Source organism: Mesoplodon densirostris, chromosome 2, assembly GCF_025265405.1.
Source record: "Mesoplodon densirostris isolate mMesDen1 chromosome 2, mMesDen1 primary haplotype, whole genome shotgun sequence".
Lineage (NCBI taxonomy): Eukaryota > Metazoa > Chordata > Mammalia > Artiodactyla > Ziphiidae > Mesoplodon > Mesoplodon densirostris.
The window spans coordinates 116,155,462-116,175,890 of record NC_082662.1 but is presented as its reverse complement, the minus strand read 5'-3'; the positions used below and the strand labels follow the sequence as shown (position 1 = coordinate 116,175,890).

The 20,429-nt window shown below is 49.9% G+C and overlaps 2 protein-coding genes across 6 annotated transcripts in view; both read right to left on the bottom strand.

Moving 5' to 3' along the window:
- Positions 1 to 499: 499 nt before the first annotated feature.
- On the bottom strand, positions 500 to 3,025 carry BGLAP (bone gamma-carboxyglutamate protein). Its single transcript, XM_060090740.1, has 4 exons — positions 1,444 to 3,025; positions 1,147 to 1,185; positions 873 to 942; positions 500 to 719 (listed from the first exon to the last, which is right to left on the bottom strand). The coding sequence occupies exons 1-4, from the start codon at positions 1,505 to 1,507 to the stop codon at positions 590 to 592; spliced, it is 303 nt and encodes a 100-aa protein (XP_059946723.1). The 5' UTR covers positions 1,508 to 3,025; the 3' UTR covers positions 500 to 589.
- A 152-nt stretch (positions 3,026 to 3,177) lies between these two features.
- The window catches only part of LOC132484311 (solute carrier family 25 member 44), a 43,126-nt gene continuing 25,874 nt past the window's right edge, over positions 3,178 to 20,429 (bottom strand). The window contains exons 5-8 of one of the 5 annotated variants that reach the window (XM_060090734.1): positions 7,476 to 7,581; positions 6,624 to 6,724; positions 5,209 to 5,343; positions 3,178 to 3,706 (exon numbers count right to left, since the gene is read on the bottom strand). In XM_060090734.1, the coding sequence (XP_059946717.1) occupies positions 3,667 to 3,706; positions 5,209 to 5,343; positions 6,624 to 6,724; positions 7,476 to 7,581 (382 nt within the window). In that variant the 3' untranslated portion in view covers positions 3,178 to 3,666. Of the gene's footprint in view, positions 3,707 to 5,208; positions 5,405 to 6,623; positions 6,725 to 7,475; positions 7,582 to 20,429 lie in introns of all 5 variants that reach the window. The other 4 variants (XM_060090733.1, XM_060090732.1, XM_060090739.1 and 1 more) reach the window with 4 other exon arrangements.

Below are 20,429 nucleotides of genomic sequence, written 5' to 3'. Positions count from 1 at the left end.
CTAACCCAGGCCCATCCTGAATGCTTATTAACCAGGCCGGGAGGCCCGCTACTGCCCCCACCCCCAAACCAGGCAGTACCATCTACTGGAAGCTCTTTGCCTATGGTGATGAGGCCGTCTGTCCTGGTCACAGCCGTGTACTCCAGGCGTCCAGGCCTTTGGGATCTGGTCTATTTGGGTGTGTCACGGATGGGGCAGTGGGTTGAGGTGGGGGAGGGTGCTGGGCTAGAGAGGAGAACCCTATTTAGACTTTAGGAAGCCACCTTCAATGCTTCTGGACTGAGGCAGGGATAAATAAATAACTCAACAACAGATTTTGGGAAGCACTTCCTGGGACTGAAAAAGGTAAAACCTCCTCTCCACTCCCCATCCTCCCAACGCCTCCTCCTCACACTCCATAGATGGACAAAGAATCACAGCCCCACCAGTTCCTCTTCCGGAGTTTATTCTGGAGCAGCTGGGATGATGCTCCCAGCTGCTGGGATCTCACACTTGCCAGGCAGGGAGGTCAGGGTGAGGGGAGGGGGAAGGGGTCCCGGAGAGGAGCCAGAGCTGGGGGCTGCCACCCAGGCCAGCAGGGCTGAGAGCTCTAGACTGTGCCGTAGAAGCGCTGATAGGTCTCCCGGAAGCCAATGTGGTCAGCCAGCTCGTCACAGGCAGGGTTGAGCTCACACACCTCCCTCCTGGGCTCCAGAGGATCTGGGTAGGGGGCTGGGGTTCTGAGAGCCCAACACACTGGCATCAGCCTCCATGCAAAATGCCCACCCCTCCTCCCACTGCACTTGGGGCTCCAGAGTCCTCCCACAGCGGCCGCTCCTCCCAGCCCATCCTGGAGATGCAGGGCCCTGGCCCAGCACCTCCTTTTCTCTCACCCTAGCCCATGATCCAGGTAGCGCCTGAGTCTCTTCACCACCTCGCTGCCCTCCTGCTTGGACACAAAGGCTGTGGAGCAGAGGGTCAGGGGTCAGGTGACTCCGAGTTTGGGTGGACAAGGTGGGGAGTAGGCTGGCCTTCCTGAGAGCCAGATGGGAGGGGGCAGGAGGGGAGAATGGGACTGAGGGGACCAGGGTGAGACAGGGGTGCTGGGAGTGGGCAGCACCATTGAGTGATACAGGGAACAGCTTCCCATCAGGCCCTGCCTCATACCTGCACCTTTGCCAGACTCCTCATCTCTGGGCTCTGCATCTGCAAGAAAAAGGAGCCCAGTTCACCCCTGCTCATCTCTAGGGCTCTCCCTCTCCTCCCCTCTCCCCTCCTCTCTGGCAGCTTGCTCTCCCCTCCTCTCCCTCCACAAGGACAGCAGTGGAGGCAAATGGACTGAGCCCACAGAAAGGTGGTTAGACTGCCAATAGGGACTGCCAGTGGAAGGGGTGAGGAGAGGTGAGGCCAAGGTGCTTTCCCCTCACAGCTCCCGCGGGCTGGGGCAGGGGTAGGGGCACTCACCTGCCCAGCCAGCGAGGCAGAGTGTGGCCAGGGCCAGTAGGGCGAGGAACATGAGGGGCCTCATGGTGTGTCTGTCAGCAGCTGCGCTAGGGCTGCTGCTCAGGACTCAGCTGGTCTGCCCCTCCCAGCCTCCAGCGCTGTTTTATACTCTCTGGGCTGTGCCCCAGAGGCAAGGGTGCGGGCGGGTCTTGGGGGAATCTACCAGGGCTATTTGGTGGTCATCCGCCTAGGCCAAACCCCAAAGGATGTTGTGGTTAGAGCTGCGGCTGCCTGGGCAGGCCCCTGGGAGTGATGGAGGAAGATGGGCCTCAGTCCAAGACTGCCAGCCTCCAGACAAGGTCCCCAGCCCCTCCTCAAGGGGGTCGCCCCAGGTCCCCCAGCGCCTACTCATTCTCCCTCGGAGCCCCAGTCTCAGTTTGAGCACCAGCGGGGCAGACCGCGAGGGGTAGGGGTGGGGAGCCTAGAGAGGAAGGGGGGCCCAGAGGTCCAAAATAGATTCGCACAGAGCTGGGCTACAGCCTCCCACAGGCTGATTTCCACTGTCAGCCCTGTGGGCAGGAGCCAAACTCAGGGAGGGAGGGCCAATGCCCTCATTCACCCCGAGGGCCCCTGCCCCGGAGAGACCTCAACAGCAGGCCTGGCATGGGGGCGGCTCGACTCTGCTCAGGCCCTGAGCCTCGGGACGGGGGAAGGGGTTGGGGCAGCATAGGGCCAAGAGCCAAAAGCCAACACAGGTGTGGCCAGGTGTGAGGTAAGGACAGCCCTTCTGTCTGCGACTGGCCAGGTGGGCACTGAGGTGGGAACCCGCTTCCCCATGCCCCTCGCACCTCTGAGCTCCTGACCGCCCCACCCCAATCCTTTTCCTGCCCTCACAGCCTCCCCACTGCCAACAACCCTGGGGACCTGTCCTCTGAGGGGCAGAACATCCAGCCTGAAAGCCACTTCTGCTTCAGCTCAGCCTGGAGAAGAGGGAGGGTGTCCTCACCCACCACCCACTCACCAGGTGGAGACCTGCCAGACGAAGCACCACTGCCTCCACCCCGCGGCCGGTGGCTAGATGTTCGGGTGTGTCCAGGAGGAGGGAGGAGCCGCTAGGCTCAATATGGGGGGTGGGATTGATGATCAAGGACCACCCTGCCATCTTCCCGAGTGTCCCCGCTGTTCCTAGACAGACCCAACCAGGCCTCTCTCTACAGAGTTAGGGTGAAGCCCTTGCCAGGGGAGAAAGTTCTGCCCCCACCCATACCCACCTCCTTCACCCTCCAGTCTGGAGGAAACACCCACCCTGCCTTTGGCTAAGTCACTCCTGATGCCCTGTGGCCCTGGCTGGGGAAGAGGGGGTTGTGAGAAGCCAGAAGACAAAGTCCCAGCCATTTGGAGGGCCCACTTGCTCCATGTTCGAGCACTCACCAGGCGCAAACAAACACCTAGGGAGGCCCACCATAGAGCCTCTCAGAATCAACCCAAGGCAAAGAGAAGGGCAGGCGCAGCTGGACAGAGCGACACCCCCCCGGCAGCTTGTCCTGGCCTCAGGGAACCCAAGGCTCCTGGTTTCTGTGACAAGGGGCTTCACTGCCCTTCCATACATGATGGTCAGATACACCCCCCACCAACCCACCCCAGCCTGGAGGCTCTCAGAGCCCTGCAACTGGGGCCTCGATTGGAGCCAGGACTCTGGAGTCCAGGGTGGGATCTTGGCCCAGGAGAGTCCTGGGAGAGGCCAGGCAGAGGGAGCATCCTCACAGATTACAGTGTAGTGGAGGAAGTTTATTTGTGGATGTGGGGAGAACATGGCAAGGGCCCTTGGGCTGGCCAGCAAGGGGGCAATCAGTGGAAACTGAATACAGATTCCCCAAGCCAGGTCCTAGGGAGGGCTCAGGAATAGGCGATATGTGTGATGGGGGTAGGGTGGGGGGTTGGCCTGAACCTAAAGGAGAGGAAGCATGGTGCCTAATTCCCAGGGCGGGAGCTGGCCAAGATGCCTAAAGTTAGAAGAAAACAGGGAGGAATCTGAAGGTAGTGTGTGTTTTTGATCCCAAGGGAGCCCCAGAGGCACAATGGCAGTGGACACAGCTGAGGCCTCCTTCTCCGGCAAATTCCATCACTGCTTAGGGACTGTTCTCGGAAGCAGCTCACTCAGGCTCAGCATCCTGGACCACAGGCCCTTGACCTTGACTGCCCTCTGCTCCTGGGCCGGGCCCTCTCCTCCTCACTCAGGCTCCCTCAGCACGGCCACCAGCTCCTTCTGTTCTCTGTGTAGAGCCTGACATCAATGAGAGAGAACAGACAGACTGGAAGATGAGAAAATCCAAACCCTTTCCCTCCACTGTCCTTGACTCCAGGCCTGGGTTTCCCCCAGGATGATAAGGAAGGGGTCTGTAACTCATATCACAGGCCCAGCAGGGCATATTAGGAAATCCGCCCCACTCAGCAGTTGTTTATGGCAGGCTGGGTGCCATGGCCACCTAGGCTGGGCCTCCCCAGAGCAGAGCCGATTTTCAAAAAGGGCCCCTTAAGTGTCCCCTGATCCTCTGACCTCACCAGAGATTTGCAGCAGAAAAACTTTCTTAAATTAAGTGGACTTTCAGCTGGGCTACAGACATGGGAATTGTAGTGAAAAAGGGCTCTTTGAGCCCACACAGGGCTCAGCACTGAACACTCAATCCAGCTGACCCACTTCAAACAATGGTTAGCATCTGTAGCTGTAATGGGAGAGGTGTGGCTATAAGAGCAGGGGGCTTCCTTCTTCCTCTTAAAATAGAAGCACTGAATGTCAGAGCTGGCAGGGCGTTGGGGATCACTGTTTGGCCAATTTGGAAGCCAAAGCCTAGACAGGGGAGTGACCCTTGGCCTCATGGTGATGAAGCGCCAATGGCAGAGCAGCCAGAGGACTCAGCAAGGCAGCCCCGAGACACAACTCTCAACTATGGAACCTGTCCCAGGAGACGGTGCTAGGTGGAGGCCTCGGTTATACCAGCTGGGTGTCTGCTGTGTAGAGCCTGGGCCACTGCACTACACTACACACCCCCAGGGCCAGTGTGTTACAGCAGGAGGCTGAGGGGTGAAGATAAGAGGAAGCAGAGCAAGGCCCCAGCCTCTCTCCTGCTGTCACCTCCTTGAGGCTTGGGGCCTTGCTGAGGCTGGGACAGGGCCTTCAGATTGCCCCTGACTGGTCTTGGGAAGAAGACCAGGGGACCTGAGAGCCATGGATCTGGGGACTTATTCCCCTCGGGAATAGGAGGGTCTGCCCCAGGAAGGGAGCTGTCGAGTGGCCACAGGTAAACATAAGTTGGACATCTAAATGATGAGGAGAACCCAGTAATGGGCCACTGTTCAAGCCCCACTAGAAACCCTCGTTTGGAACGACAGTTTGAGCCGCGAGAAAATCCACCTCATCACTCTGTAGCCACATGTGCTAACTGTGTCACCCAGCCTGACTCCTCTCTTCCCCCTTATTCACCAACTTGGCCCCAAGTGACTGTGGGCCACTTTCAGAAATTGAGTTCACCCTCAAAGGACCCATATTTGTTGCACGGAGGATATGTCTTAGGTATGTTGACGGCTCTAGAAGTCATTCTACTGTACACATTTTAAAGGTACTGGGCAGTGGTCACGTGCAGTAGAACCACCATAGCTACAGAGGATTAACCCTGACCCTGACATGGAGGAGCCATCCCATGGCAAGTCACTTGCCCTCCCTGGGCCCATTTTCTCCTCGGCTGCAGCAGGGGAGCCCTTGCCTGAGGGCAGGGCCGGGACACTCACCTGCCAGGCCTGCTGCCGGGCCTGGCCCTGCAGCTGCAGCTCCTCCACCTGCCTGCGCCCGGCCAGGACGGCATCTGCCAGCTGCCTGTTCTCAGCCTCCTGTTTCTGCACACGGCGCTGCAGGGCGTCCCGCTGCTGCAGAAAGTAGGGCACCACAGTGCTGCGCAGGTCCTTCTCTGGGATCCCACTAGGGCGCCTGCAGGGCCGCAGGGGGCGCAGGGGTGGGGACAGGGAGTCGTTGTGTGGAGTAAGGCTTCTCCTTCCAAACCCAGCCAGTGGCATTCCCACCTTCAGCCTCCAGCTGGCTGGCTCTCGAGGCCTCTCCTGCGGTGACTCTCACTCCCAAGACCCAACCGCACGGCTCCTGCTCCTGAGGGGACGCTAACCCCTTGTCCCTTAGCTTCAGCTCCCAGAAACCCATCTCTCCTCTTCTCACCAACCCGCACCTTAGCCCTCCTCCTCATCCACAGACACTCCCTCCAGCTGTAAACCTCCAGGGTTGGAGATGATTTCCTCGGTCCTTGTGACCATGTGCCTTGCTGGTGCATCCACACCACGGGACTGTGAGCTGGAGAGATGGGGGAAGGTGGCGGCCTGAGAGCAGGCCCAGACCCCAAGAGGCCCTGGCTGGCTAATGTGAGAAGATAAAGGAAAGACAGGTCTGAGGAGGCAAGAGTTTAGGGGGTTCTGAGTGCCCAGAGGGAGGAGATAGGCCAGTTCTGATGGGCAGTGGGGTAGAAGCCACTGTAGGTTCTTTAAAAATTCTTTTCTCAGTTATAAAAGTTAATTCTCTTAAGTTATGAATGTCACGAAGCATTAGCAAATTGAAAAGCACAAAAACGGTTTTTACTCCTCCTGACCTAGGATTCTACTCAGGCAGGGAATGGAGGCAGGAGGCAGGAGCTCAGGCCGCTCGCCATCTCGGTGGCCTCAACTCTCCACTCCTGTCCCCAGGGCCTCCTTCTCCATCCTGCCCAGAACAACCTGGCAGCAGGGCTGCCCACTGGAATGACAGCCCTGGTAGAGAAGGTCTTTCGTGTCTTAGTCACTGCTGAATCTCTGGCATCTACAACAGTATTAGGTGTATAGTAAGTGCTTCTAAGTGTTTGTTGAATGAACAAACGAATAAAAACCAGATGCCTGGGCCAGAGTAATCGACATAAGACTCCAAACCTCACTATTGTGCCTCATCCCACTCCCTCTACCCTCTCTCTTGCAGGCCAGATGGGTCCTGAAATGAGCTCCCCGGGAAGATTTCTCTCATCCCAGTCACCTCAACCCCCTGGACTACCTGCGCTTGCCCCCAGCTCTCCTCCCCCAGAGGGGCTATGCATTTGTCTCTCTGTTCTGGGTCACTGTTTGGTGTTGGTCCTCTCCACCTGTCCGTGCTGGGGGGCAGGCATCACCCTTCTCACCAAGCCGGCTGCTCGCAGTCCTTGCTTCCTTCCACAATCACATCCAGCGCATTCAGGACAGCTTCCAGGTTTCCCTCCGCTTTGATTTCAGAGATTTCCTCCTGAAGAGAAAAGAGGAAAGAGCTACAGTAATACCAGACAACTCCATATGCTGAACTACTAACGGCACTTAGTAAAATTTTAGCTAATTTAAGTTCTGTCTTTATACAAACATTCCAACTTTTCTACATGTGACTTTTATAATTAATAAAATAAAGTATAAAATAGAATACGTTTAAAAAGAGCCTGCAGCAAGCCTCTCCTCCTGCACATCATCTCTGAAGGCTGCATCCCTGCTGTTGTCCCCACAGCTGAGCACCCTTTGTGGACAGCACACATACATTCTGATGCTTAACGAAGCCCATCCTGGAGTGTGACAGCACGGAAGTTAAGCTCCCAAGAGGGATCACTTAAAGACAGCAATGGAATCCTGTCCTTTTCTGTATCTCCTCCGGTATGCAGTTCCAATGAATTCAACAATTTGCTAAATGCCTCCTCTGTGCCAGGCTTTGCACCAGGTGCTGGAGAAACACAGAGGAGTAGACCCAGGCGTGCCCTCGCTGAGCTCACAAGGTCAGGTGGGACAACTATAAACTCAATTACAACACAGTGCAATGAGAGGAGGGGCATTCAAGACACCCCTGTCATTTGGAGGGAACGGATGATGGCCACTGCAGCCTGGGAGCACAGAGGACAGTTTTGGGAACTGAGGGTAGAGAGAGGGGCTAAGGGCAGGGTCCCTGCCTTCAGGGGGCTGACGATCTGGAGGCAGGACCCGAGCCAATAGTACCTGCTGGGCTTCTTGCCACTCACCTGGATAGATGTCTGCAACTGAGTTACAAACTTGTCATAGATGCGTTGTGTCATCTCAGGCTGCAACTGGTAGAAGCACTTGTAACAGTCAGTGAATCTCTGGTAGCTGGGGGGAAGGAGAGAAGGCAAAGGTTGGGGGGTTCAGAGTCATAGGCTCTTGCCTGGGCAGCCCTGCCCCTCATCACAGGACTCTGAGCCTTGTCTCCTTCATGGCGTTGGTAAAAGGCAGTGGATGCAAAGTGTCTCATCTGCAGCTCCAGTCTCTGAGGATGGCTCAGCCCCACCAGTCTCCCCACTTCCTCTCAGCAGAGCCCCAGTTGAGTTCACCCTCTGAAGGGTGGGTCACAATTAGGCCAGCCGTGGTTCTTAAACTTGACCTTACCAAGCACCAAATCACCAGGAGAGCTTGTTAAAACTCAGATCGCTGGGCCCCACCCCCTCAGTTTTGAACAAGCTCCAAGGTGATGCTGGTGCTACTGGTCTGGGCACTCCACTTTGAGAATCTCTGGTCATCCTAGTCCCCTTGCAGGGCTGCGTTAGGACAGGACATGTGGTCTCTGGGAGAGGTTTCCTTACTCCTAAAAAGAGCCACACAGGAAGGAACTGATGTTTGTAGGGCATGACTATATCCAGGTGGTGCCTCTAGCTCCCGGCAAGCATGGAGGGCCTGGTCTGAGAGCAGAGTTTCTACCCTAAGGAGGCAGAGCAGAAAGAGGGAAAGAACCCGGGTCCCTGAGAACATCGTCAAGCTGCTGAAAACACCCACCTGGAGCAACCCTACCTTGGGGCTTCTTGTTAGTGAGCTAATGGATTTCTCTTATTATTCACGCCATTTAAAATCAGGTCTCTGTCACTTGGCAGCAGATACACCCCTTGTAGCTGAAAAGGTCAAAGGGTACCCAGTATACTCCCAACGGCTTGTTCTTCTTGGAAAAAGAAACTCAAATAAGGTAAATGGCTGTCTCCTCTCCCTCCTCGTTTTTGTGTGTGTCTCTCAGCCTGCTCTCTCAGGCCCTTCCCCTCCACAAGTGTTCACTGAGCACCTGCTATGTGCTGGGTGCTCCGGGTCAGTGAGACTGGCACAGCCCTCCTAGAGCTTCCAGTAGAGGAAGAGATGGCAGCAAACACAGAAATTCACATGTGAATGTGGAGATTACTTGTGGAGAGTGCCTGGAAGGAAAAGGACCGGGGTCATGGGGCTGAGAGGGTGTACCATGGGGATCACCTCTAAGTGTGGAGGTGGTTGGTGAAGCCCTCTCTGATGAAGCAATGTTCAAGGGACCTGCAAAAAGTGTCTGAGGAGGAGTCCTGGAACACAAAAAACCCACCCTGATGCTTCGCTATGGGCCCAGATACCCCTCAGCCATGTAGGCCAGGCTGCTGGGCTCTGGACAAACAGGGGGTTAGGTACCTGGAACCCCATGCATAGCCCCCACCACACCCAGGGAGTCACTACTGGGTCCTCCCTTTCTCATGGCTCTTTGGGCCTCCTGGACTAATTCCTACCCCCAAAACAATGTCTTCTGAAACAGGTGTAGTGTGAGAGCAGTGGTGTGCTGAGGCCAGCTTACAGTGGCTTGCAAGAGATAACTGTTAAACTTCCAGGAAATCTGTGAGCCAGCTGTTAAACACAGCCATTACTGAAAATTAAATTATACAAAGTTACAATAAATTATATTAAAAACAAAGGTACCGGGACTTCCCTGGTGGAGCAGCGGTTAAGAATCCGCCTGCCAATGCAGGGGACATGGGTTTGAGCCCTGGTCCGGGAAGATCCTACATGCCGCGGAGCAACTAAGCCCATGTGCCACAACTACTGAACCTGCGCTCTAGAGCCCACGAGCCACAACTACTGAGCCCACATGCCACAACTACTGAAGCCCGCGCACCTAGAGCCTGTGCTCCGCAACAAGAGAAGCCACCGCAATGAGAAGCCCGTGCACCGCAACGAAGACTAGCCCCCGCTCGCCGCAACTAGAGAAATCCCGCACGCAGCAACGAAGACCCAACGCAGCCAAAAATAAATAAATAAAATAAATAAATGTATTTTAAAAAAAGATACTAACTGCTCAAAACATATGACTTCCTAATCATTCTACACATTTTACTCTGCTCTGGAAGCTGTTTCCATCTATGGTCTCGATCTGTAGCAACAGGTGTGCTGCTGCCCATCTCTTCTCTACTGTGTGTAGTGATGCTATGCTGGTGAGCTTAGGAGTATTTACACCTCAGAAACTGGCAAACACTGCAAGCCAGGGCTTTATTTCAGGAGAGCTGGCTGTACGCACCTACCGGCACACCTCTGGGTAAGGGTGACAGTCTCTCATCCTTCTGAGGGTACACATTCGATATCAGTACCCCTTGGAGGCTAAACCTAGGTACCAAAAGGACAATACAAAGATGACAGGCATCATTTCAACCCGCAGCAGAGCCCCAGACATCTTGTTGTTTTGCTGCTGACCCCACGAGCCACGCAGCCATGTGGCTACATGGAGGAATGTGGAGGGATACATGACACCTGACAAAGCACAGCTGGAATTGAAACCGGGTAATTGTGGCTTGAAATGGGTTTGGCTCAAACATGGGAGATCCTGTTCCTCCTCCCAGCCCACTCGCCAGGCACATCTGAGCTGGGTGCGTCTCCACCCAGTTCAGGCGGCTGGCAGCAGACAGGGCCCAGGGAAGGGGTGAGGATAATTCTGCCCACTGGTGCTGCTCGTCAACTCTTCTGGTGTCCCCTTTGGGGTCTGAGACTTCAGTGAAAGTGAAGGACCCAGAAACATGCACACTGTTACAAACACACAAGATGGGAAACATATGCTCCAAGGACATGGAGGGAGAACAGCCAGGTTGGAGACCAGGAGAGAAGTGATTTCTTTTCTTTGCTTTTTTTTATTGGAGTATAATTGCTTTACAATGTTGTGTTAGTTTCTGCTGTACAGTGAAGTCAATCAGCTATATGTATACATATATCCCCTCCCTCTTGGACCTCCCTCCCCTCATCCCACCCATCTAGGTCATCACAGAGCACTGAGTTGAGCTCCCTGTGCTCTACAGCGGGGTTCCCACTAGCTGTCTATTTTACACATGGTAGTGTACTTATGTCAAACCTAATCTCCCAATTCATCCTACCCTCCCCTTCCCCCACTGTGTCCACACGTCCGTTCTGTATGCCTGCGTTTCTATTCCTGCCCTGCAAATATATTCATCTGTACCCTTTTTCTAGATTCCACACATATGCATTAATATATATTAGTTTTTCTCTTTCTGACTTACTTCACTCTATATGACAGACTCTACGTCCATCCATATCTCTACAAATTACTCAATTTCATTTCTTTTTATGGCTGAGTAATATTCCATTGTATATATTTACCACATCTTCTTTATCCATTCATCTATCAATGGTCATTTAGGTTTCTTTTCTTCTAGTTTCATTGAGACATAATTGACATACAGCACCCTGTAAGTTTAAGGTATACAGCATAATGATTTGGCTTACATATATTGGTAAATGATTACCACAGTAAGTTTAGTTAATATCCATCATCTCAAATAGAAACAAAAAGAAAGAAAAGATAAAAAAGGATTTTCCTTGTTATGAGAACTCATAGGATCTACTTTCTTAACAGCTTTCACATATACCATACAGCAGTGTTAACTGTAGTCATCAAGTTGTACGTTACATCCCTAGTACTTATTTATAACTGGAAGTTTGTATCTTTTGATCACCTTCATGCAATTCCCTCTCCCCTCCCAGCCCCCAGGGATTCCCTTCTTGAGAGACAATGCAGACTTGGGAATGCTGTGAATGCCCTTGTGAATTTCCCGAAAACATACATTCACCGAGAAACGGTAAAGTGATGCATTTTAGAAAACATTCATTGCCACCCCCTCCAAATGTCAACTTTTATCTTCTCATGTAAACTCTAGTATCTTTGTGGCTAGGGACGCCATCTGCAATGGCACTGGGATTTCCAGGGTACCCAGAACAGTGTTAGATACCTAGCACACTCAAGACATGCTGTAGGCCAGGCAACTGGGGCTGAGACCTGAGCTGCCTGGCCTCAGGCTTGGTCCACTCCCAGCCACCTCCCCTACCCTGGACCCCAGGGTACCAGGGCCTGGGCTACTTGGACAGAGCAGTCCTCTTCACAGAGCATCACCAATGGCCTCTCTGCCAAGCCCCACTTTGCCCTCTGCTGGAACGGTCTCCTGGCCTCGGCCTTCCAAGGGTATGCAAGGGGCCATCCAGCTTTGTGCTCGGTAAGTGTATGGCTCTAAAGACTGCCTGTCCTTTTGCCTAGGTTCAAATCCTACCTCTACCCCTCATCAGCCGAGTGATCCTGGACAACTTCTTTACCTTTATAAGCATCAGTTTCCTCCTTTGTCAAATGGAGATAATAACTATCCATAAGTCACAAAATTACTGTGAGGATGAAATGAGGTTACATATATAAATACTTAATACAGTGCAGAGCACACCCGGAAATGCTCCATGTTAGCTACAATTATTATTACTATTCTCAAAGGAACAGTCCTCACCACCCCCTGAGAAGTGTAGAACACAGTCAGTAACTTGGCTTCCCAGGGTTAAGAAGTCTGCAGAAGGCAGGGGCTGAGTAAATGCATCTTGGTTGCAACTGCATATGCAGGAAGAACCCATTGGCCCCCACTACAAAGAAAAGGCTACACTGTGGTCCCACAAAAAGGACCACATTTGTCATCAATGACAGTAACTTTTTTTTTTTACGTCTTTATTGGAGTATAATTGCTTTACAATGGTGTGTTAGTTTCTGCTTTATAACAAAGTGAATCAGTTATACAAATACACATGTTCCCATATCTCTTCCCTCTTGCGTCTCCCTCCCGAAAGTAACTTTCAAAAGCTGCATTTACTGCTTCAAAACAGAGATGACTACATTAACTGATTTTAACCTATTTTTTCTCTTAAATACTTCTTGTGCAATATCTGAGATACCATCACTGTTTTTGAATTCACTGATAAAACACGTCTTTTACTGCACTAAAAACTCATTGTAAACTGAGTTATCACACAAGTTTAACTTAAAGTACTTAAGGCCAGAATCAAACTCTGGTGGCTAGTCAATCTGTCAGTTTATATACGCAGATAAATTGTGTAGGAATGGAAAGACAGAGGCACAGACAAGTAAACACGTGTACTAGTGCTAAGGAAGCCCTGGCTTGCCTTCCTTCTCCATGGTAACCGGCTTGCTGCCCAACTGAATGCATGTTCCACAGACTGTCCGCCAGAGGGCGGGTGAGAACTGGCGTTTCCGACCAGTAAAGGAGTGGAGGCCAAAGACAGACCAAGACGGATAGAAGCTGGGGAGCGCAGTGACAGAAATTCACGCTCTCCGCCCTCCAACCACCACCTGTACAGCTGCCCTGTTTCATTAAGAAATGTTTCTCGGACTTCCCTGGTGGAGCAGGGGTTAAGAATCCGCCTGCCGATGCAGGGGACACGGGTTCGAGCCCTGGTCAGGGAAGATCCCATATGCTGCGGAGCAACTAAGCCCGTGCGCCCTACTGAGCCCTCTAGAGCCTGCGAGCCACAACTACTGAAGCCTGCGCACCCTAGAGCCCGTGTTCTGCAACAAGAAAAGCCACTGCAATGAGAAGCCCATGCACTGCAAAGAAGAGTAGCCCTCACTTGCAGCAACTAAAGAAAGCCCGTGCACAGCAACAAAGACCCAACACAGCCAAAAATAAATAAATAAATTTATTTATTTATTTTAAAAAAAGAAAGCAGAGAAAAGGGAAGGGAGGAGAGGGGAGGGAAGGGGTTTCTCTGTTTGGTCTTTCCCCCTCCCTCCCTTCTCAGTCCCAGGACTGAGAAAGCAAGAGGGGGAAAAGAAAACAGAAGTGTTCCTTGATGAAAATAAGAGGTCAGTCAGCCACATGTAAATCAATTAAGTTAGAACATTCCCTCACACCATACACAAAAATAAACTCAAAATGGCTTAAAGACTTAAAATATAAGACCTGACACTGTAAAACTCCTAGAAGAAAACACAGGCAAAACATTCTCTGACATAAATTGTACCCATGTTTTCTTAGGCCAGCCTCCCAAGGCAATAGAAATCAAAGCAAAAATAAACAAATGGGACCTAATGAAACTTACAAGCTTTTGCACAGCAAAGGAAACCATAAAAATGAAAAGATAACCTACGAACTGGGAGAAAATATTTGCAAGTGATGCAACCAACAAGGGCTCCCTGGAGGAAGCAACGTCTGAGACCTATGAGAGCAGCAGGAGTCGGTCAGAGGACAGAAGGCCCTGGCAGCGCAGCTGAAGAGTGCACAGGCATGCCTGTGTATGAAGATGTAATAGCAAGAAATGTGTACTGAGCACTGACTAGAACCAGGCACTGTTCTAAGCACTCTATATGGAGTAACTCACTTAGTCCTCACGATAACTCTATGAAGTAGGGTCTATAATCACCATGCCCATTTTTCAGATGCGAATGCTGAGGCAGAGAGAAGCTTGTCCAAGGTCACAGAGTTGGGACATGGTGGAACCATCTGCTCTGGATCAGGTGCCTTGGCCTCCAAGACACACAGTCTGCAGGCCGGTAGGCCAGACACATATAGAGTCCAGACCGTATCATGATGGGAAGAGCTAGAAAAGGGTTTTAAGCAGGGGTGGGACAAGATCATATTTGTATGTTAGAAGCTCCCTCTGGCTGCTGTGTGAGGGTAGACTCAGGAGGCACAGCTGAGGTGATTGCCGACTTGAGCAAGGCAGACACAGTGGGGATAGAGCAAGGTACATGGTCTGGAAACACACAAAGAAGAGAGACTCAGCATGATGGGGCTGAAGTCGCACACCACAGTCTGGTGAGTCATACCCACACTTCAGAAACTAATCACTGCCAGCAGCACGCATCATCTGCACATTCAAAGAGGGTGAGATATTTCTGAAACACTTATTTAATCGGAACATTTTATATATCAAACCACTCTTTTTCCTGTGAAAAACGGTTTCCTATGAACACCAACAGTCTCTGCCACTAGTTTAAAACTCTACCAGTCCACGTACAAATGCAATCAGCTCTCCTTCCTTGGTCATTGTCAGACGTAGGCTTTAAGTCAGTTTACACAAATCACACTCTGCAGCACATCTCAGGCTGCAAGACTGGACCAGGACAGGCACTGGACCAGTCTGGCATCTAAGAACTTAGGAACTGTGAATCACCTCTCACTCCCTTCAGCTCCCCCGGCACGGACAACACATGTGGTACAGCTGCCAGGTGCCACAGGTACCCCAAACAGTGCTAACTTCAACTGGGGCCCAACCAACACCAACTCTAACCAACTGCCTCTCTTGGCGGGTCCTGATTTATAACAAAACATAGCAAGCCTCATCTGCTTGCTTTAAGAGAACAGCTGTTTCTCAGAAGGTCCGGGAGGCTGTAAGGACAGAAAAGAATCCTTCATTTTCAGAGGACAAGGGAGAGGTCGCAAATGGTAAGTTCCAACAAGGCCACGTTTCTATGTTCTGAAGCCTGAGAAAGGACAGATTCAGGCGTCTTTGCGTCAGCCGATTGAACGAAAGGAAGACAGCCTAACTGAAGACAGGGTGTGGGTCTGTGAGATCTGATAGCCCAGCGAGGCCAATAATCTTCCAGTCACTCTGGAGTGCATCATATAATTTGCCCCCCTAGTTAAGCTAACATGAATGTGAAAAATATGCTGAGCTGTAGGGAAAACCAACCTGCAGTTTAAAATATCCGTTTGGATAAATGACATGTGAATAAACTAGCTTTTACTATGTAAAGATTCCTGTCCTCGCTATAAATACTTGGTCTTTGGGATTGAGGACTTCTAATGACTTGGGAGAGGGTCAAGTATTTGAATACATTTTAAAAGTCTGTATTCATACAAGACATTTTACTGAGCCCTTTCTATGTGGAAACCAGCCATAAGTTCCTACTTAACCAAATGAGGGGAAGGCTGTTCTAGCGAGGAGAAGCAGTAAGTGGAAAGAGCAGGTGGCAAGGGTGGGGGGACAGTGCAGCACTCAATGCAGAAGAGCTTATGTGCGTGTGTGTTTGCACCTGCACACAAGTGTGCATATGCTGCATACCCATGGCCCTGATCATGGCTAGAGAGACAGGAGGGGCCAAGGAGTTAATGGCCTTTTACACTAAGCTAAGGAGCTGACATTTGATTCTGGAAGCAACCCTGAGCCAATTAAGCAGGAGAAAGACATGCTCAAATCTGAGCTGTAGACTGGAGGGGGCAGGACTGAAGCTGGAGGGCCATTTTGGAAGCTGGTGCAACAATCGTATAAGAGACAGTGAGGGCCTGAACTAAAGCATTTGCACAAGGATGGAGAGGACACTGAGGATACAGGCTGGAACCAACAGGGCTTGGTGGCTGACTGGAAGTAAGGGGTCAATGAGGACTCCCAAATCTCTGGCCTAGAGAATGAGTAGATGGTGGTATCTTCAACCAAGTTTGGGACCACAGAGGGAGGAGAAATCCTGTTTTGCTGAACTTAATGGTTCTGAGGGACACCAAGTGGAGATTTCTAGTAGTAGACTGTTAGAGATCAAGGTCTGAAGCTCAGGAGGAAGATGTGGCTTGGGAACCCTCATTTATTCCAAAACTATTAACTGAATACCTACTATGTGCCAGGCACCATAATAAGCAATGAGTAGAGAGTGGTGAACAAGACAGATAAGATCCTGTCCTCAAGGACCTTACGTTTTATGTGGGGAAGATAGACCACAAACAGGCAGACAGTAGAACTATACACTGTGATAAGTGCTATGAAGGAATAAAATAAAGTGCCATGATAAAGAATAACCAGGGGAGAAAGGTGGCTTTAGAGAAGGTCAGGGAAGAGATGGAGGAAAACCATTTCTGGCAGAGCAAACAACAAGTGCAAATGCCCTGAGGTGAGAAAGCTCTTGACATTCTAGGAAATGAGGAGGTTAGTATGACCAAGTATAGTTAGAGAGGGGAACAAGAAGTAGGCAGGGGCTAGAATATGTGGGGCCTTGGAAGCCATGGTAAGGAGCAATGAACAGTCACAAAGGACTTTCAGCAGCAGCAGCAAGATATCAAATGGGATGTGATCATGAACATGTGTAGGTGAAGTAAGGAAAGGGCAATACTCACACATTTAAGGGACAAGTGGAGAAAGAAGAGCCCAAGAAGGAGCAACTAGTGAGGCAAAGGGACAGAGAATGGGGTTGCAAGCCAAGAGAGAAATATCAAGGACAGGGAAGTGGTTAACAGTCAAATGCTGCAAGGAAAGCAAGTAGGTTAAAGATGAAAAAATATCCAAAATATTTAGCAACAAAGAGTTATTAGTGACCTTGAAAGGAAGGTTTTAGGGGAATGGTGGCAAATTGCCCTAAGCTGAGGAAATAACTGGAGATGGAGAACTAGAACCTGAGAATGCAAAGACCCAAAGCCACAACCTGGGATGTAAAGGGAAGGAAATTGATGGGGAGGTCGCTAAGAGGATGCAAGATTGGGCATCTCTCAAGCAAATTTGTAAATGTATAAACTCCTGCCTGGTGGTCTCAATTCTCTCTATGAACCAGGTGTTGGGGTCATTTTCACTGAGACGGTCCCGGGAGCAGAGCAGGGGAAGGGCCTGAGGGACATGATGAAGATTTTGAATAGCTACTGTGGAGAAGGGCAAGAGAACTGGCTGGAGACACGAGGATCATGGGCTCACTGAGGGCCCACATGAATTCCAAGAACATGACTTTGTGGAGGCACCATTTTCCACCATGGGTGAGACTCTACAGTGCTGCTCGGAGGCTGAGCATAGGGGCAGAGGAGTGCAGACAGGATACTGAAGTTCGGTTTGACAGTCGGTGGGCTGGAAGGATGAGGGAGCAAAAGAGCTGTGAAACAGAAGTGTGGCTGCCTTGCATCTCCAACTGAACCTATCCAAACAGATGTCTTGATTTCCAACCCCAGACCCATTTCTCTCCCCCAGCCCTCAGCGGGGAGTGTTTCTTCCCCATCTCAGTAGATGGTAAAACCCTCCACTAAACCACCATCATGAAGAGTCAGCATCCTCTTGGAGTTCCCCTTTCCCTCATCTTCCCCTCCAATCCATTCTTTTTTAACCTTTTTAAAAAATATATTTATTTATATTTATTTTTGGCTGTGTTGGGTCTTCGCTGCGCGTGGGCTTTCTCTAGTTGTGGCGAGTGTGGGCTACTCTTCCTTGCGGTGCGCAGACTTCTCATTGCAGTGGCTTCTCTTGTTGCAGAGCATGGGCTCCAGGGCGCGTGGGCTCAGTAGTTGTGGCTCGTGATCTCTAGAGCACAGGCTCAGCAGTTGTGGCACACAGGCTTAGTTGCTCCGCAGCATGTGGGATCTTCCCAGACCAGGGATCAAACCCGTGTCCCCTCAATTGGCAGGCGGATTCTTAACCAATGCGCCACCAGGGAAGTCCCCATAGTATTTTATTAGATAGTTATTATATTTACGTAACCACATTCTTCAAATATTGGACATTTTTCGTGGTTTTCAACTATTTTCCACTGAACATGGAGCTACGATGAATATTTTTTGTATGTAAACTTTTTTGAAATAATTATAGATTTGTACGAAGCTGCAAAGAACTATATCCTCCCCGATGTTATTAACATCTTACACAACTACAGAACAATATCAAAACCAAGAAGCTGACATTGGTATAATCCACAGAACTCATTCAGATTTCAACAGTTACACATACATTTGTTTGTGTGTGTACATCTTTTTTTTTTTTTTTAATTTATTTTTGGCTGTGTTAGGCCTTCGTTGCTGCGCCCGGGCTTTCTCTAGTTGCAGCGAGCAAGGGCTACTCTCCATTGTGGTGCGTGGGCTTCTCATTGTGGTGGCTTCTCTTGTTGCGGAGCACGGGCTCTAGGCACATGGGCTTCAGTAGTTGTGGCTCACGGGCTCTAGAGCGCAGGTTCAGTAGTTGAGGCAACGGGCTTAGCTGCTCCGTAGCATGTGGGATCTTCCCGGACCAGGGACCGAACCTGTGTCCCCTGCATTGGCAGGTGGATTCTTATCCACTGCGCCACCAGGGAAGCCCCTGTGTACCTTTATCACATGTGTAACCACCACCTCAGTCAAGATACTAGATGCTTTTTAAATATATTTGTCAGACTTCCCTGGTGGTCCAGCGGTTAAGAATCCACCTGCCAGTGCGGGGGACACAGGTTTGATCCCTGGTCCAGGAAGATCCCACACGCTGTGGAGCAACTAGGCCCACGCACAACTACAGAGCCTCTGCTCTAGAGCCTGCGAGCCACAAATACTGAGCCTGCATGCCACAACTACTGAAGCCCGCATGCCCTAGAGCCTGTGCTCCGCAACGAGAAGCCACCCCAATGAGAAGCCTGTGCACCACAACGAAGAGTAGCCCCTGCTCGCCACAATTAGAGAAAGCCCGCACGCAACAATGAAGACCCAACACAGCCAAAAATAAGTAATAAATAAATTTAAATAAATAAATAAATAAATAAATTTGTCATGATGTGGGCTGGGGTCTCCAAAAAATCAGAGTCTAGAGGCCTAGAAAGACCTTAAAAAAATCCTACCAACAATCGATCATCTGCACAGCAGTCAGAGTACCTTTTAAAGACCAGTCACTGTATTCAGAGCATTTCAAATAAACAGATTTTTAAGCCAGTGGAGAGCCATCTCTCACACACGGAAAAAAAAAAAAAGATCAGTCACGACTTAAAAAACATCAATGGCTTTCCATTTCTCTTAGAATAATAAACTCCCTTGCATCTAGTAAAAATAATAACCTCTCTATATAATGCAACAAAGATAGACTATGGGCAAAATAGATATAAACAACTGTGATGGGAGATTTTAAAAAAGAAATGAATGGCTCAATCAAGATTTTTTAAATGAGCATATAAATATATATATATATATATATATATATATATATACTTTGGCCACGCCTCGTGGCATGCGGGATCTTAGTTCCCGGACCAGGGATCAAACCCGTGCCCCCTGCAGTGGAAGCATGGAGTCCTAACCACTGGACTGCCAGGGAATTCCTAAAATATTTTAATAATAAAATTTAAAAGCTCAAACTAATAAACAAGTATAGAATTTTATACCCAAGAAACAGAAACTGCACTCTTTTCAAGTGTACATGGAACACTGACAAAAATTGCCCATAGACTTAGCCATATAGAGCCAGTGACAAAAATTCCCAAAAAAATCAGCATCACACAAACTGTGTTATTTCACCATAATGCTATAAAATTAGAAATTGCAATAAAAGGAAAACTTTTTAAAAATTACATGTCTGGAAACCAAATGACATACTACTAAATAACCATTGGGTTAAAGAGGAAATGGTAAGGAAAATTACAAAGTACATAAAATTAAATGACGATGCCCATATGTAAAAAAATGAAATTGGACCTCTTTCTCATATCATACAAAAACTAACTCAAAATGGATCAAAAACCTAAATGTAAGAGCTAAAACTATATAGAAGAAAATATAGCTATAAATCTTCGTGACCTTGCATTACACAATGTTTTCTTAAATATGACACTAAAAGCTCAAGAAACCAAAGAAAAAACTCTTCTCAATTTTTAACCTAAATAAATAAAATTAATAAGTAATCTAAATTGGACTTCTCAAAATTAGAATTCTTACAAGTTAACAATAAAACGACAAATAACCCAATTAGAAAATGTGCAATGAGGGACTTCCCTGGTGGCTCAGTGGTTAAGACTCCACACTTCCAATGCAGGGGGCCTGGGTTCAATCCCTGGTCAGGGAACTAGATCCCACATGCACGCCACAACTCAGGAGCCCGTGTGTTGCAACTAAGGAGCTGGCAAACTGCAACTAAGGAGCCTGCCTGCCACAACTAAGCAGCCCAAATGCCGCAACTAAGGAGCCAGTGAGCCACAACTAAGGAGCCCTCAAGCC